Source organism: Haliaeetus leucocephalus, unplaced genomic scaffold (genome assembly GCF_000737465.1).
Source record: "Haliaeetus leucocephalus isolate CR32 unplaced genomic scaffold, Haliaeetus_leucocephalus-4.0 Scaffold306, whole genome shotgun sequence".
NCBI classification, from domain to species: Eukaryota; Metazoa; Chordata; class Aves; order Accipitriformes; family Accipitridae; genus Haliaeetus; species Haliaeetus leucocephalus.
In genome coordinates this window covers 6,146,829-6,160,179 of record NW_010972742.1, presented here as the reverse complement: position 1 = coordinate 6,160,179, position 13,351 = coordinate 6,146,829, and the positions used below count along the sequence as shown (strand labels likewise).

Here is a 13,351-nt window from a genome sequence, read left to right as displayed (position 1 = left end):
GTGAGGCAGCTCCGGTCCCCGGGCTGCAGCGCCGGAGAGCGGGTGCGAGGGGGCGGCGGCCTCCCCGGGGTCCCACCGGGGAGCCCCGCTGCCCCCAGCGCTGCCCCGCTCAGCAGGGAGATGGCAGGGCTGGGTGCGGGCAGCGTGCCTGCCTGCGTTCGTCAAGGAGGTAGCAAGTGTGAGATGAGCCAAGCACCAGGTCGTGGGGCAGAGCTGAGCCTCCTCTGCAGCCAGGGCCACAGAGCCAAGGATGCCGGATGCCCCCGGACCGGCACTTTTGACAGGCAGCACAAGTCTCTGAAGGGAGCCCTCTCCTGCAGCAGACCTCATGCAGGGAAGCGTTTAGCTTCCCCCAAAAGATGGCATGTGCTGGGAGCATCACTGAGCACAGAGGAGAGACCGAGCCCAGAAGAACGCACAGTTTCTTGGCCTGTGTCTCCATGTATGTGCTGCACTGCACAGGTCTGACTGGTGGGAGAAAGCTGAGATCCATCTGTCACCTGTTCTGTGGTGCTTCCAGCACCACCACTGTCTGGGCATGAGTCTAGGTGTCCTATTTTTGGACTATGGCATTTGCACAGGAGGGGCACGGTGCTAGGAATTGGTTCCCTCATTTACTCTGAGTTAAGAGAGCAAAGGTGTTTAGGATTGCAAGAGCCAAGCAGGCTCTGGTCTGAAGCAAGAGCTGTAGCATTAGAGCTGCAAGTTAGAAGGGAGCTGGCAGCCAAAAGAGCCGGCAGTCTTATTCAATACTCCTGCTGAGTGAGGTAGGTGCTGAGCTTTAGAGATTATGCTGGGTAAGACAGAGCCCAGAAGCAGCATTTCAAGTCTTGTCATGATTGCAGCTGATCTCGGTGCAAAGCCAGGGATTTTGATTGCTAGTGGGGGTGAAGAGAGAAAAGCAGAAGAGCTTTTCCCGGTTGTCCAAAGGCCACTGAGCAATACAGGGGGATGTGCCGTAGCGCAGCAGCCCTTGGGCTGCACATCACAGGGGGCGAGGGGGTGCTTTCAGCAAGCTGCTGCCAGAACAAGGGAGAGACAGGTGGGCGTCTGGCTCTCACACAGGGATGCAAGAGGGGACGGAGGGCGCTCCATCCCAACCCCAGAAAGAGTTAAAAGTGAAGCCTTAAGTGCTCACCTGGCTCTGCCAGATCTTTTACCATCTATTTGTGTCCAAGCGTGCCCAGCAAACACACACTGAAGTCCCCATGAATGACTGGAGCGCTTCCAGCTGACAGCCGCATCCCTGCTCACCGCCAATGGCAGTGCACCCAGCCTGGGAAGCACTGACATCATTTCTGGCCAATAGCAGCTCCGAAAAGGGATGCAGCAGCAGCCGCTGCTGCCGTCTTGGAGTGAGATAAGTAATATATAGATGGATGGAAATGTGTGTATACACACATCCCATCACTGCACTGGAGACCTGCTCCCCCAGGGCAGCCGTAGCAGTGCACTCCACCACCCCACTGCCCAACCTGGGGCACTTGTCCCACCTTAGAGCACCCAGATGTTCCCGGCCATCAACCCCAGCTGCACCCCACCCCTGCCAGCCAGACATAATTGCTCCAGAGCTGCCACAAAGGAACACAGACAAGGGGAGAGGAGACCCTGTGGGTGGCCAGGACCAGTCCTAGGAAGGGCTTTGAATGCTGGGACAAACATCTTGAGTCAAGGTCTACCTTCAGTGGGGACTAATGGAGATGTGGCATACCCAAGAGATACCTTCAGTCACCCATGGGGTGGACAGATGGGGTGGTGCCTTCTCAGAGGCCATTTAGATGCCCAGAGCCACTGTGAGACAGGACAGAGGAACAAATGATTTCTTTTCCATGTGGATATCAAGATCAGTAGGATGGACTGGCTCACAGCAGGGCATGCAGACTAAGAGCAAGCCCTTAACAACTTGAGGGTTGTTTCTGGTGGGATTTTCTTGTTGTGGTCATGCAGGATGGACTAACTGTTCTTGGGTGGTACCTGGCAGTTGGACTGGTAAGCGCAACAGTCCTGCACTGGGCAGGCATGCAGACCAGTTCTTGGGTTTGCTGTGGTGCTGACTGTCTCTCAGCGAGGATATTTGCTCTGAAATACTTCGCTGAACTAGCCCATTGCCAGGACTGAGGAAGCAGAGAAGACCTCACATGCGATTCTGGGGCTTTCCCTATACACCTGCTCCCAATGGCTTGTTACTCCATTTCCTCCCAGTTCTGCTTCCCAGGCCCCACAGCTGCTCCAGCAGCCAGAGCAGGGGTGGAAAACTCCAGAAGGGGCTGGGATTTCCCTAGCAAAGGTCCCAGCACAGGCGGGCAGCACAAGAGCAGGAGGGAGAGCAGATGCGCTCGGTGCCCCGAGGTTAGTCAGATGTTATCGGCAGAGGAGCGGGGTGGGGTGCGAGTACACCTTGCTCTCCAAGCTGAATTCATCTTCAGCTGCGACTCCTCCAGATCTGGGAGGGGAGAGCAGGAAAGCAGACTGCAAATCATTCCTGTTTCATAAGATTACCTTTGCAAGGAAAGCCAAACGCCAGCCTTTGAAGCTCTCCTTACACCAGGCAAAGCAACATTCACCATTTTACATGTACCACAGCTGTCAGCACACTCCATCCCCCCAGCTCTTGCCCTTCCACTGCCAGTTCCAGTCCTTGCCCCTCGGCTGGGACAGGAGGTGCTTCCTCCCCCAAGAAAGCAGCAGGAAGAATCAGGGAAGTGGGCAGGGATGGAGAGCCCCAGGAATTGTCCCCTCACGGGGGCTGCCCCCGTTGCATGCAGCACCAGAGGATTCCCCAGCCCTGGGACTGTGAAACAGCCCATCAGGGCACTGAACGTGACGGAGGAGCTCTCCTTTCTCCAGCCAAGCCAGCTTGGCTGCTGGTTGGGATTCCTCAAGCAGAGCTTGGCATCGTCTCTGGCAGTTCCTGAGCTGGTTTGTCTGGTGCGGCTGGTTCGGAGAACCGCTCTAATCCCCGTTTCTTCCCGCTTAGCTGGAAGAGGCCTTGGGGCTCTCCCTGCAGGAGGCCAGCACCACGTACTCGAGCTAGGTGCTAGTGGAAGTCAGGGCTTTTCCCCACACCCAACCCACTAGTATGCAAGACCTCATGTCGGGCCGTACATCTTTTGATGTCCTCTTGGCGCAGCCGAGAGTGCCAAGCAGTGCCCTTTTCAGCGCGGTGCTCAGACATCCGCTTACACGCTCCTGACAGCGCTCGGCTGGCCTGCACTGCCTTGCCATGCTGTGCCTCACCAGCACCCGCGCCTCGGCACCTGGCCAGCTGGCAGCCTGCAAGCCGGTCTCCTCCGAGACAGGCTACTGAGCAGAGCGGAGGAAAGTCAAACGCTGCTGAAGGGCTCGGGGGCTGGAGGAAGCATGTCCCTCCACAGCACGTGGGTCTTTTGCACCAAGGGCTTGCAGCGAGCCCAGCTCCCACAGGGAGAGGGGAGCAGCCAGGAGATTTTGGCAGCAACTAGCGCATGTTGGAAGAGTGTGAGAGACACACAACGAGGACCAGTTCCCAGAATCACATCATATCAAGGAAAAGGGCTCCCCATGATCAGTCTCCTGCTGCCTCCCTGGCTATCGTAGCCACACAGTCACTCCAAGCAGTGGCTTTTTGGTGGCCATGCAAATCAGATGGGATCTCATTGCCCAGCGGAGGAGCCAAAGGGACAGTGCCCTCCACGTGGCTGGAGAAGGAGGCTCATGGCACCCTCCACTCATGACTGGCCTGCCTCCCCCATCTGCAAGATACAAAACCTCCCTTGCCTTTCCCAAACCTCCTGTTCTCTCCTGCTAGGTTAGCACCTGGCTCCTGGCATGGATGCCAGCCGGCTGCTGCCCAAATCCAGGCTTGGAGACGCCGGGCACTGCTCAGCTGGGTTTGTTTGTTATCCTGCGCATTTGCATGGGGAGGATTTGGGGAAAACCCAGATGTACAACGCTGAGCAGAACAGGCGCTAATCCCCACTCCAGGGGTGGCAGAGGAGCGCCGTCTCCAAACCACTCCCGGCATAGCTCGGACAGCTTTAGCCTGCACAGACAGGAGAGGCTCCCAGGGGGATCCCTCCCTACTCCAGAGTTTGGGGTGAGCTTGCCACAGGGAGGGTGCTGCAGCCAAGGGTCCCCTGCTGCTGCTCGGGCCGAGTCAGGTCTGCTCGGTGGCAGTGGATGGGTTGTCATGGAAACGGCATCTGCTCGGCCTCAGCCCCCCGGGAGGCAGCCGGACCTCGGCAGCAGCCACCAGCTACCATTTATTTTTAATAGGGTTCAGTGGCACCAGATGCCTTTGTCTCCACGAGGGCCCCAGAGCAGCAGTGAGCACTCGGCTCCCTGCAACTCTCGGTCAAGAGGGGACAACCCACGCATCTCCTGGCTCAGGTCCCTGCGGCTCCAGCGAGCGGGTCCCTCTCATGGGGAGAGTAAACACAGTCAGATGAGCAAGTCTGAGTTTAGTCTGTACTGTTTTCACAGGCTGCTTCCACTGTCCCAGCACCTTTTGACTCGATAGGAGTTGGGAAGGGAGGATCAGGGGCAGGTCCAGGCTAGTGAGGGCAAGCCCTGCAGAGCATGGTCTGTCACACAGGCCCTTCACAGCTTCCTTCCCCCTCCCCAGGCTGGAGCAGAGTCCCCAGAACAGCATCGCTGCCTGGCTTAGCTGATGAATGCAGCTACCACGGGGGATGGAGCATCTCCCCTGGGAAGGAGGGGCACCTGAGGTCAGGCTCCTGCTGAGGGACTTGGTGGGATCCCAGGAGCACCCTGAGAGCAGTGGGTACAAGGCAGGAAAACAGCGCAGTGCTCTATGCTTTCCCCTGCTCACGACTGCTAGAGGAGCAGCAGGAATTGATATGGGACACAGGGGATGAGGTGCTGGGCAAAGGGGTCGGCTCCAAGGCAGGTCCCCAGTGCATTGGTATGGGGCTGCAGCCCCCAATGCTCTGGGGAATCAGCTGCTGCGCAAAGCCAGCCATAAGTGCCAGCCTGCTCCTCCAGCAGTGCCAGAGCGGTGTCAGTAGGGTTTCAAGCCTGTGCTTGTCCTCTGAGATGCCAGCAGCATCCTGCTCTAACAAGCGCCAAGGAGCTGGGCCAGCCTGCAGTGCCTCCTGACGCCGGCACTGCCACCAGAGATGGAGCCAGGCCACCAAGCCACCCTCACTCACGGAAGCAGTGGAACAGGACACCCTAGTAGCTTCATCCAAGCTCCCTTGTCCATGGAAGTGGCACACATGTCCCCCTTGCAGGACAGCACACATCTGGGATGTGGGGGGAACCCAGGAGTCCTGGTTCCCAGGCCCTGCTCCACCATGCAGCGCTGCCAAGGCACTAGTGTTGGCACCACAGCGGGACTCATCTCAAAGCTGCTGCATCGACTAGGGGAACCGGCCTTGCATGCGGAGCACATAGGAACCCTGAGCCTGTGCTCGCCTCCCCAGACAAGCACCGGCTTCACCGTGCCGGCAGCTCAGCATCCTCAGCTGCCCTCTGGGAATGCTGGCCAAGCGGCAGGCAGGGAGCGCAGCCGGCTCCATCCAACAGGAGACATGACGCCATCCCTTATCTCTCTGGGGGGAAGGGAGGGGGCAGATTGCATCCTCCAGGCTCAGGTGCACCAGTGCCGGTAAAAGCTAATTTCGATGCAGAAGGTTCCCTTTGCATTTGTCATTACTATTCATGCCACCATCAGGCTAAACACAGTGAGTTAACCCTTTGGAGGAGGACTGTGGTGGAGGTTTCAAGGAGGAGTAATAATGCAGGTTTCCTCCTGGAAGAGTGCTTCCTCTGGTGGTTCAGCCCTGGAGATGTTTGAGAGGGAGCTGGGGCAGGTTTTCTCCTGCCCAACAACACTCAGCTCTGAGCTGGGGCAGAGGGGCAGCACACCGGGGACAGGGTGGTCAGGCATGATGTGGATATGCCACCAGGAGACCCTCCAAGTGCTCCTGATGGCAGGACCTGACCATCAACAGGCACGTTACCCCACCTGCATCCTTTGCCACAAGCAGCAATCCTCACACACATCCAGGAACAGGTCTGCTCCCGGTGGGTGACATCACCAGTGCCCATGCCATGGAGGGTCCCACAGTCCTCACATGGGGACCCTGCCAGCCCATCCCAGGTTCAGCCCTTCCCTCCCCAGGCCCTGCACTGCTGCACCAGCTGACACCTTCTCCTCCCCTGTACAGTTCTCCAAGGAGAAATACATCCTCGACTCATCACCCGAGAAGCTTCACAAGGAGCTGGAAGAGGAGCTGAAGCTGAGCAGCACCGACCTGCGCAGCCATGCTTGGTACCACGGCCGCATCCCCCGGGAGGTGAGGAGGGGAAGGTGGGTGGCTCTGGGCACCCTTTTCTTGGGCTCCTCAGGGAGAGCACCCAAAGCCACACAGAACCACCAGCCTGTCCTGGGAAGCCTCTGGGCAAGGGCTTCATTAGCTCTGAGCTGCCTGGTTTTGTCACAGAAAACGCCCTCCTGCAGCTCAGAGCCAAAGGCAAGGGAAACAAGGCAATGCTGAAGGTAACACCCCCGTGGAGCATCCACCCAGGTCCCCTGGTCCATCCAGTGTGGCTGTGCCTGAGCTGCTGCCTTGTCCCCTGCCAGGTGTCAGAGAGCCTCGTGCAGAGAAACGGTGACTTCCTCATCCGTGACTCACTCACCAGCCTGGGTGACTATGTGCTGACATGCCGCTGGCGCAATGAGCCCCTCCACTTCAAGATCAACAAGGTGACGGTCAAGTCCAGCGAGGGCCATACCCGTGTCCAGTACCTCTTTGAGCAGGAGAGTTTTGACAATGTGCCCGCCCTCGTCCGCTTCTATGTGGGCAACCGCAAGGCCATCTCTGAGCAGAGCGGAGCCATCGTCTACTGCCCCATCAACCGCACCTTCCCCCTGCGCTACCTGGAAGCCAGCTACGGGCTGGCCAACGGGAAGCATGGGGGACCCCACAGCCCTGCCACCCAGAAAGGGGGGCACATCAAGAGGAGGAGCATCACCATGACGGACGGCCTGACAGCAGACAAGATCACCAGGGCTGAGGGGTGCCCGACCAGGTAAGCAGTCTCATCCCGGCTCAGCTGGTCAGAGGACCAGCCCCTGGGAAAGAGGCATGGCCACACTTGGTCCCTGCTCCCTGGGTGCAGGGCAGGGGTTTGGGCTTGGGGATGGAAACTGTCCCTGCTAAGGTGTGGAGAGAGACCAGCAAAGGAACAGGGGGAGGAACCAGCACCAAGCTGGAACTCAGGTTTTCTCTCAGGCTGGGTGCCAGCCACACTGAGCTACTGCAGCAGACACCCAGCAAGCAGACATGACTTTAACATTGCAGGCCAGAAGCCAGAGAGTGTTTTACGATCACCTAGTCCAGGATTACCAGCATGTCAGGGCTTGTCAGAGCTGAGGAGCCAAGCTTTCCCAGGCAGATGCACAGGGAGAGCCAGTACCAGCCACCAAGAAGGCATTTGATGATTTGTTTTTGAAGGGCACTTTTAGTTTTAGGGCCCTTTCTGTTCAGCTGGAGCATTTGCAAGGAGTTACCAAGCAGAGCTGAAAGCCTGATGGGCAGGAGACCAATGGAGCTGTGCTGATGGGGGTCTGCACAGCCCCCAGATCACAGCCTCTGTGTGGCTGATCTGCTCACATAAATCTTGGAGCAGTTGGGCTTCTCTGGAGGTGGAGAAAGAGACTTCCTTTGCACGGCTTGCTTTTGGTAGCCCTGAGCTGCCCAGAGCCTGGCAGGGAAGGCAGAGCCACACATACATCCTCACATGCAGCAGCTGATGGGGGACACATCTACTCCTGCCTCCCCAGGGGGACACAGCCTGTCATTGAACCAAGCTGCTTTCTCACCGCCTCAACCTTCTCAGCCAAAGGGCAGGGTGAGAAGTCACAGCAGAAAACAGGCAACCAACTGTTATGGCAGGGAAAAGGAAAACACTCAGACTTCCAGGAGAGCATATGTGTTTCCAGAAGAAGAGCCCAGGTCCATCAGTCTTTCCTGACCACTCACATTTTTCCCCAAACCCCTTATCACCACCACTGCTCTCCCATCCTCCTCCCACTGCAGAGGCACAGCACTCAAGACCAAATATATCACAGCAGCCCAGCCCTCACCTGTGGCCAGGAGGGCAGTGAATTACCTGCCATGCCTCCTTGCAACCCTACCTGCATTCAGCTCCCCCAGACACAGCATCTTTTACAATACCATTGACACACAGTGTTTGCATGAGGCCACAACTGCTGCCCCACCAGCCCAAGATCTCTTTGCTTACTATGCAGCTCACCGATCCCGGCATCTCACTGCATCCATTAGGCAACTGCTGGGCTCTGAGTCCAGCTTCCAGGCACTTTTCACCTCTCCTAAGCTTTAGGTCAGAGCAACAGCTCACCTAACCACCCCGACACAGCTCTCAAGTGGAAAAAGAGTAACACACCCAGCATTAGATACCACCTTGTAACCCTAGAAAACTGTCCCCTATGACTTCTTTGCCAAAGCCAGTTCCCCACAGCACCACTGAGCCAAGCCTCAGAACACCCCTCTCTCCTACTCCAAACAACCAAACTCCCCACAGGCAGGGCTGTCTCTGCTTTTATATAGGTACTGCCCTTTCTGCTCCCAGCTGCCTGCAGGGACTGCCAACTCATTGCTCCAGCTGAGCTTGTTACAGGTTCAGCTCGGTATGGTTATTTGTGGAAGGAGGCCATGACCCAAAGGGAGGTGATGGGGCAGCAAATCCTCATCCCAGCCCCTCTACCCTTGCCCAGGTCCTGTTTGCAGGGACTAACTTGCCCCATCTGCCCCCTCCCCAGCGTGTCCCTGCCCCACCACAGAGACATCATTCGCAACTGTGCCGTCAGCGTGGACCAGATCCAAGACCTGCACTCCCCAATGTCCCCCATCTCCGAGAACCCAGTGTCACCTGCCTACAGCACAGGTAAGCATCACCCCTCCATCCCGCTGGGGACAGTGGGGATGTGGGTCAGGCTGGGCTTGGCATGAGTGTGATGCAGGGACCTGGGGACGGGGATGGAGCTGGCTGTAAAGGCAAGCCCCTGCATCACTCTGCTAGCGAAACTCCATCCAGCTCTTTGCACAGCAAAGAAAACTGTCCTGATGGAGGGCTTGAGCTGAGGATGGGACCTGAGCCAGTCCTCAGCTGCATCATTGTGCAGCTGTCCTGGGACCAGCCTAGTCCCATCGGGCAGCAGGGCTTTCCCTGAGCTCCGTGTCCCTGGGCTGCTGCATCCGTGGTCCCTGTGCATGTGCGTGTCTCCAGGCTCTGATAACAGTGTCTTCTCTGCTCCCTACAGTTACACGGTTAAAGCCTCATGCCTGCCAAGCAGCCGGGATTGCCCCAGCCTCTCCTGTCATAAGAAGGTCCAGTGAGCCCCAGCTGTGCCCGGGGAACAACAGCAAACCTCTGCCAGACCCTGCCCACAGCACCCACTCAACTCCCTGCCACGGGTATGCCCGTGCCTCCCCCTCTCCCTCTGTGAACAGCTACAGCGACCCGGACTCGGGGCATTACTGCCAGCTCCACCCCACCTCACCCATCAGCAGAGACCGGCCAGCTCATGACACCAAGCAGCTGTCAACAAAGAGCTACATGGAGAGGCTAAAGGTGGAGGAAGGACAGAGAGGGACTGTGGAGAATGGCTCTGGGGAAGCAGAAGCAGGGCAGAGGCTGAAAGGAGAGCTGGACTTCATGGGCTTTGTGCCCCCCACCATGGAGACAACCTCCTCCTTCAACCCCGCGGCCTTCCAGTCCCTGCTTATCCCCATGGAGAACAAACCCCTGGAGATGGCCGTGCTCAAGAAGGTCAAAGAGCTGCTGGCAGAGGTGGATGTGAAGACACTGGCCAAACACATCACCAAAGTGGACTGCCTGGTACGGCCAGGGCCAGGCAGGAGGGATGGGCACTGCTGCCCTCTGATCACTCTGGGTTGGCAGGGGATTGGAGCACCCCTGAGCATTGGAGCATCCCTGCTGGGCTCTACCACGCTCTTTCAGCTGGGGCAGGCAGAGGCTGGGCTGGGGCAAGAGGCTGCCTGAGGACGCTTCAGCCTCTCCTCAATTAACAAAGGTCTAATCAGCTCTCACCTTTCTTACCAGGTTGCCCGGATATTGGGTGTGACGGTGGAGATGCAGCGGCTCATGGGGGTGAGCTCCGGCATGGAGCTGCTCACCCTGCCCCACGGCCACCAGCTCCGCCTTGACCTGCTGGAACGGTACGGCATGCCACAGCAGAGGCGAGCCCACCAGGCTCCCCTGCACGGCACAGCCCGGCTCCCCTGGGGTGTCCCCAGCTTGGCATGGGGTGGGGGGGTCCACTGCACCTCCCTGGTGGAGGAGCCCTGGCCAAGCCCCAGACTGATCCCCAGCCCTCCCCCCCCCACTGACCCTGCTCTGCGTCTTGCCCCGTGGCAGGTTTCACACTATGTCCATCATGATCGCCGTGGACATCCTGGGCTGCACGGGCAGCATGGAGGAGCGGGCAGCCCTGCTCCACAAAACCATCCAGCTGGCCGCCGAGCTGAAAAGTACCATGGGGAACATGTTCAGTTTTGCTGCTGTCATGAATGCTCTGGAAATGACACAGGTACAGGGATGCTCCCTTTGTCCTCCTGGCCTGGGCTCAGCCCCCTCGCCCAAAACACATCCCTCTCCCTGTGTCCTGCAGGATCCAACACCCGTTGGACCCGTTGGGGTGGGAGAAGGGCGAAAATGCCCAGGGTATGAGGCACAGGGCCACATCCGCTGGGATGTAAGCAGGAAAGGGGAAGAGCCATCCCCTCTGTGGAGCAGACAGCCCAGTCCCGCCGGGATCCAATTGTTTTTCGGTGGTTGGGCTTTTTGTTTTGTGCTGGGCTGTGTTCCTGGGAGGAAATGAATCTGCCCTCCGGTACAATACAAATCAGTCTCAAGGCTGTGGCAGCAGCGTCTCCGGGCCACACTGCTCCCTTTGGAAGATGAAAGGAGATTAAAATTCAATTTTAAATCAAGCCCAGCTGGGAAGTCTTGCTTCCTGCCTGCACAAAGGAGGTGGAACGGCTGCCCCCTCCCTGTGTCTCATCTTCAAGGCCACTGCAACGCAGGGAAGCTGCTGTCCTGGGGCATGGGGAGGGGGGAGAAATCCTGAACCCAGCCTCAGTGCCAGGGACATGCCGTCTCTGGCTGTGAGCATTGGTGGAGGAGGCTGTTTTGGGGAGCAGCAGGCACTGCTGTGTGCAAGGCCGGGGGCCAGGGCTCTGGCACCAGGCAGTGCGCCCCTGGGAGCATCATGTGAGCCTGGAGCTTGGTTCTCGGGGGCTGTGCTGCCCTCAGCACCCTCCATCTGCCCCATCTACTTTCAGATTGCCCGGCTGGAGCAGACCTGGATGGTGTTGCGGCAGCGGCACACAGAGGGCGCGATCCTGTACGAGAAGAAGCTCAAGCCATTCCTGAAAAGCCTGAACGAAGGGAAAGGTAACAGGAGCAACTCCCCTTCTCTGGCGTGCCTGCTCCTTCCTGCTTTGTCCAGGCATGGCCTTGCTGGAAGGGAGTGTGTTTGAGAGCTCTGACCCTCTGCCAGCCAGTGCCAGACGCTTCCCCTCTGGCTGCTGAACAGCCCCAGCACCCAAGGAAGCATTTCATAACTAAATAAAACCAGCAACCGGGCACAAACACAACTCAGCCGAGCCAAACCCTTGCGCTCACACGGCAGTGCGTGCCAAGCTGAGGGGACAGGGCGCCCAGTTGGGGAAGATGAAAAGCCATGTCTCTCCAACACCCAGCACTCTGGGCTCTGCAAACCTGCTCCCCATCGCAGCCCTGGGAAACGCAAATGCAGCCCAAGCAGGGTCAGCAGTGTTCCCCTCCCAGCACAACCAGAAAGCTGGGCTGGGAGGAGCTGGTGTTGAACGAGGCGATGGCCCCCGGCACAGCAATCGCAGAGCCACAGCCGCTGCTGTGCTACAGCTGAGCCTTAAAGCCTCTCCCAGAAGTACGGTGGCAGTGCGGCTTCACGGGGCTGTGTGGCCATGCCAGTGGTCCTTGGGGCCAGGGCAGATGGGGAGGGGGATGCAGGGGCACAGGGCTGCATGGGGTCTTCAGGGTGTCTCTCTCCGCAGAAGGGCCACCGCTGACCAACACCACCTTTCCCCACATCATGCCCCTTGTGACTCTCCTGGAGCGGGATGAGGCTCTCACGGACAGTCCCGAGCCTTGGGAGACCACAGACAATGGCGTGGAGGTGGTCATGGCCCACCTGGAGGCAGCACGGATGGTGGCCCACCATGGCGGGCTCTACCACACCAATGCTGAGGTGAAGCTGCAGGGTAAGCGATGGGGATGGTAGAGCCCCTTTCCCTCCCCAGTGTGCAGCTCCAGCCCAGCACCAGACAGAGCATCCCACGGGCGCAGGGTCCCCATCCTGTCCCAGGAAATTGACTCTCCCTCTCTCCAGGTTTCCAGGGCAGAGCAGAGCTGCTGGAGGTCTTCAGCACTGAGTTCCAGCTGCGGCTGCTGTGGGGCAGCCGTGGGGCCGAGAGCAGCCAGGCCGAGCGCTATGAGAAGTTTGACAAGGTCCTCACCGCCCTGTCCCACAAGCTGGAGCCAGCGGTGCGCTTCAGCGAGCTGTAACCCCCCCAGGTGCTGGGAGACCCCCCAGCTCCCAGCCTGCCACCCCCCCACCCCCGGCGGCTGTGGGGTAAGGGATGGGGCCAGGCACCCGTCACCAGGAAGAGAAGATATGGCCCAGAAAGGCGCTGGGGCACGGATCAGCAATTTTGAGACAAAGAGGAGGAAAAACATCCACTTCCCATCTACTATTCACCTCCCTGGGACATGACAGGCCCGGGGTCTGCAGCGCCGGTCGAGGAATGGGGACGGTGTCTGGGCAGGCCAGCACCGGTGTCCGCCATCCAGCCCCACTGAGGTCCATGACTACACAGTGCCCCTCACCTTGCCCCTCAGTTTTGTTTCTTTTCCATCTCCGTCTTGCCCACGGCTGCCGGATCCTGCTTGTAAATACATTTTCACAATCACTCCTCGATGTACAGACTTGTGAAGGACGGTTCTTGTTGTAAATAATTAGGCTCATTCATTTCGTCTTGTAAATACGTGTACATATCTCATGGGTTTGGTTCTTACATACAATAAACTTTTATGCTGTTCCTCAAGGGGATCCCCTCTCCCGTGGGTGTCATTTAAACGGGGCCCCGGCCCCCCCGGGAGAGCAGAGCCCGGGCAAGGGCTGGTGAGGGGGACCACCGTGCTGACCCCAGCCCTGCCGGGCCCCCGGACCGCCGCGGTGGCCCAGCGACAGCCCTTCGCTGGAAGGGCTGTGTGGCTGCCCTGACCCCCCCCCCCCCAGGGGGGGAAACCGGGGCCC

The 13,351-nt window shown here is 58.7% G+C and overlaps 1 protein-coding gene across 2 annotated transcripts in view; it reads left to right on the top strand.

The window, feature by feature from the left end:
* The window catches only part of SH2D3C (SH2 domain containing 3C), a 29,497-nt gene that overhangs the window by 12,255 nt on the left and 3,891 nt on the right, over positions 1–13,351 (top strand). Inside the window, exons 3-11 of one of the 2 annotated variants that reach the window (XM_010570983.1) lie at positions 6,171–6,299; positions 6,587–7,035; positions 8,789–8,913; positions 9,290–9,867; positions 10,093–10,208; positions 10,408–10,579; positions 11,334–11,445; positions 12,090–12,296; positions 12,425–12,576. In XM_010570983.1, the coding sequence (XP_010569285.1) occupies positions 6,171–6,299; positions 6,587–7,035; positions 8,789–8,913; positions 9,290–9,867; positions 10,093–10,208; positions 10,408–10,579; positions 11,334–11,445; positions 12,090–12,296; positions 12,425–12,576 (2,040 nt within the window). Of the gene's footprint in view, positions 1–6,170; positions 6,300–6,586; positions 7,036–8,788; positions 8,914–9,289; positions 9,868–10,092; positions 10,209–10,407; positions 10,580–11,333; positions 11,446–12,089; positions 12,297–12,424; positions 12,601–13,351 lie in introns of those variants that run through there. The other variant, XM_010570984.1, reaches the window with a different exon arrangement.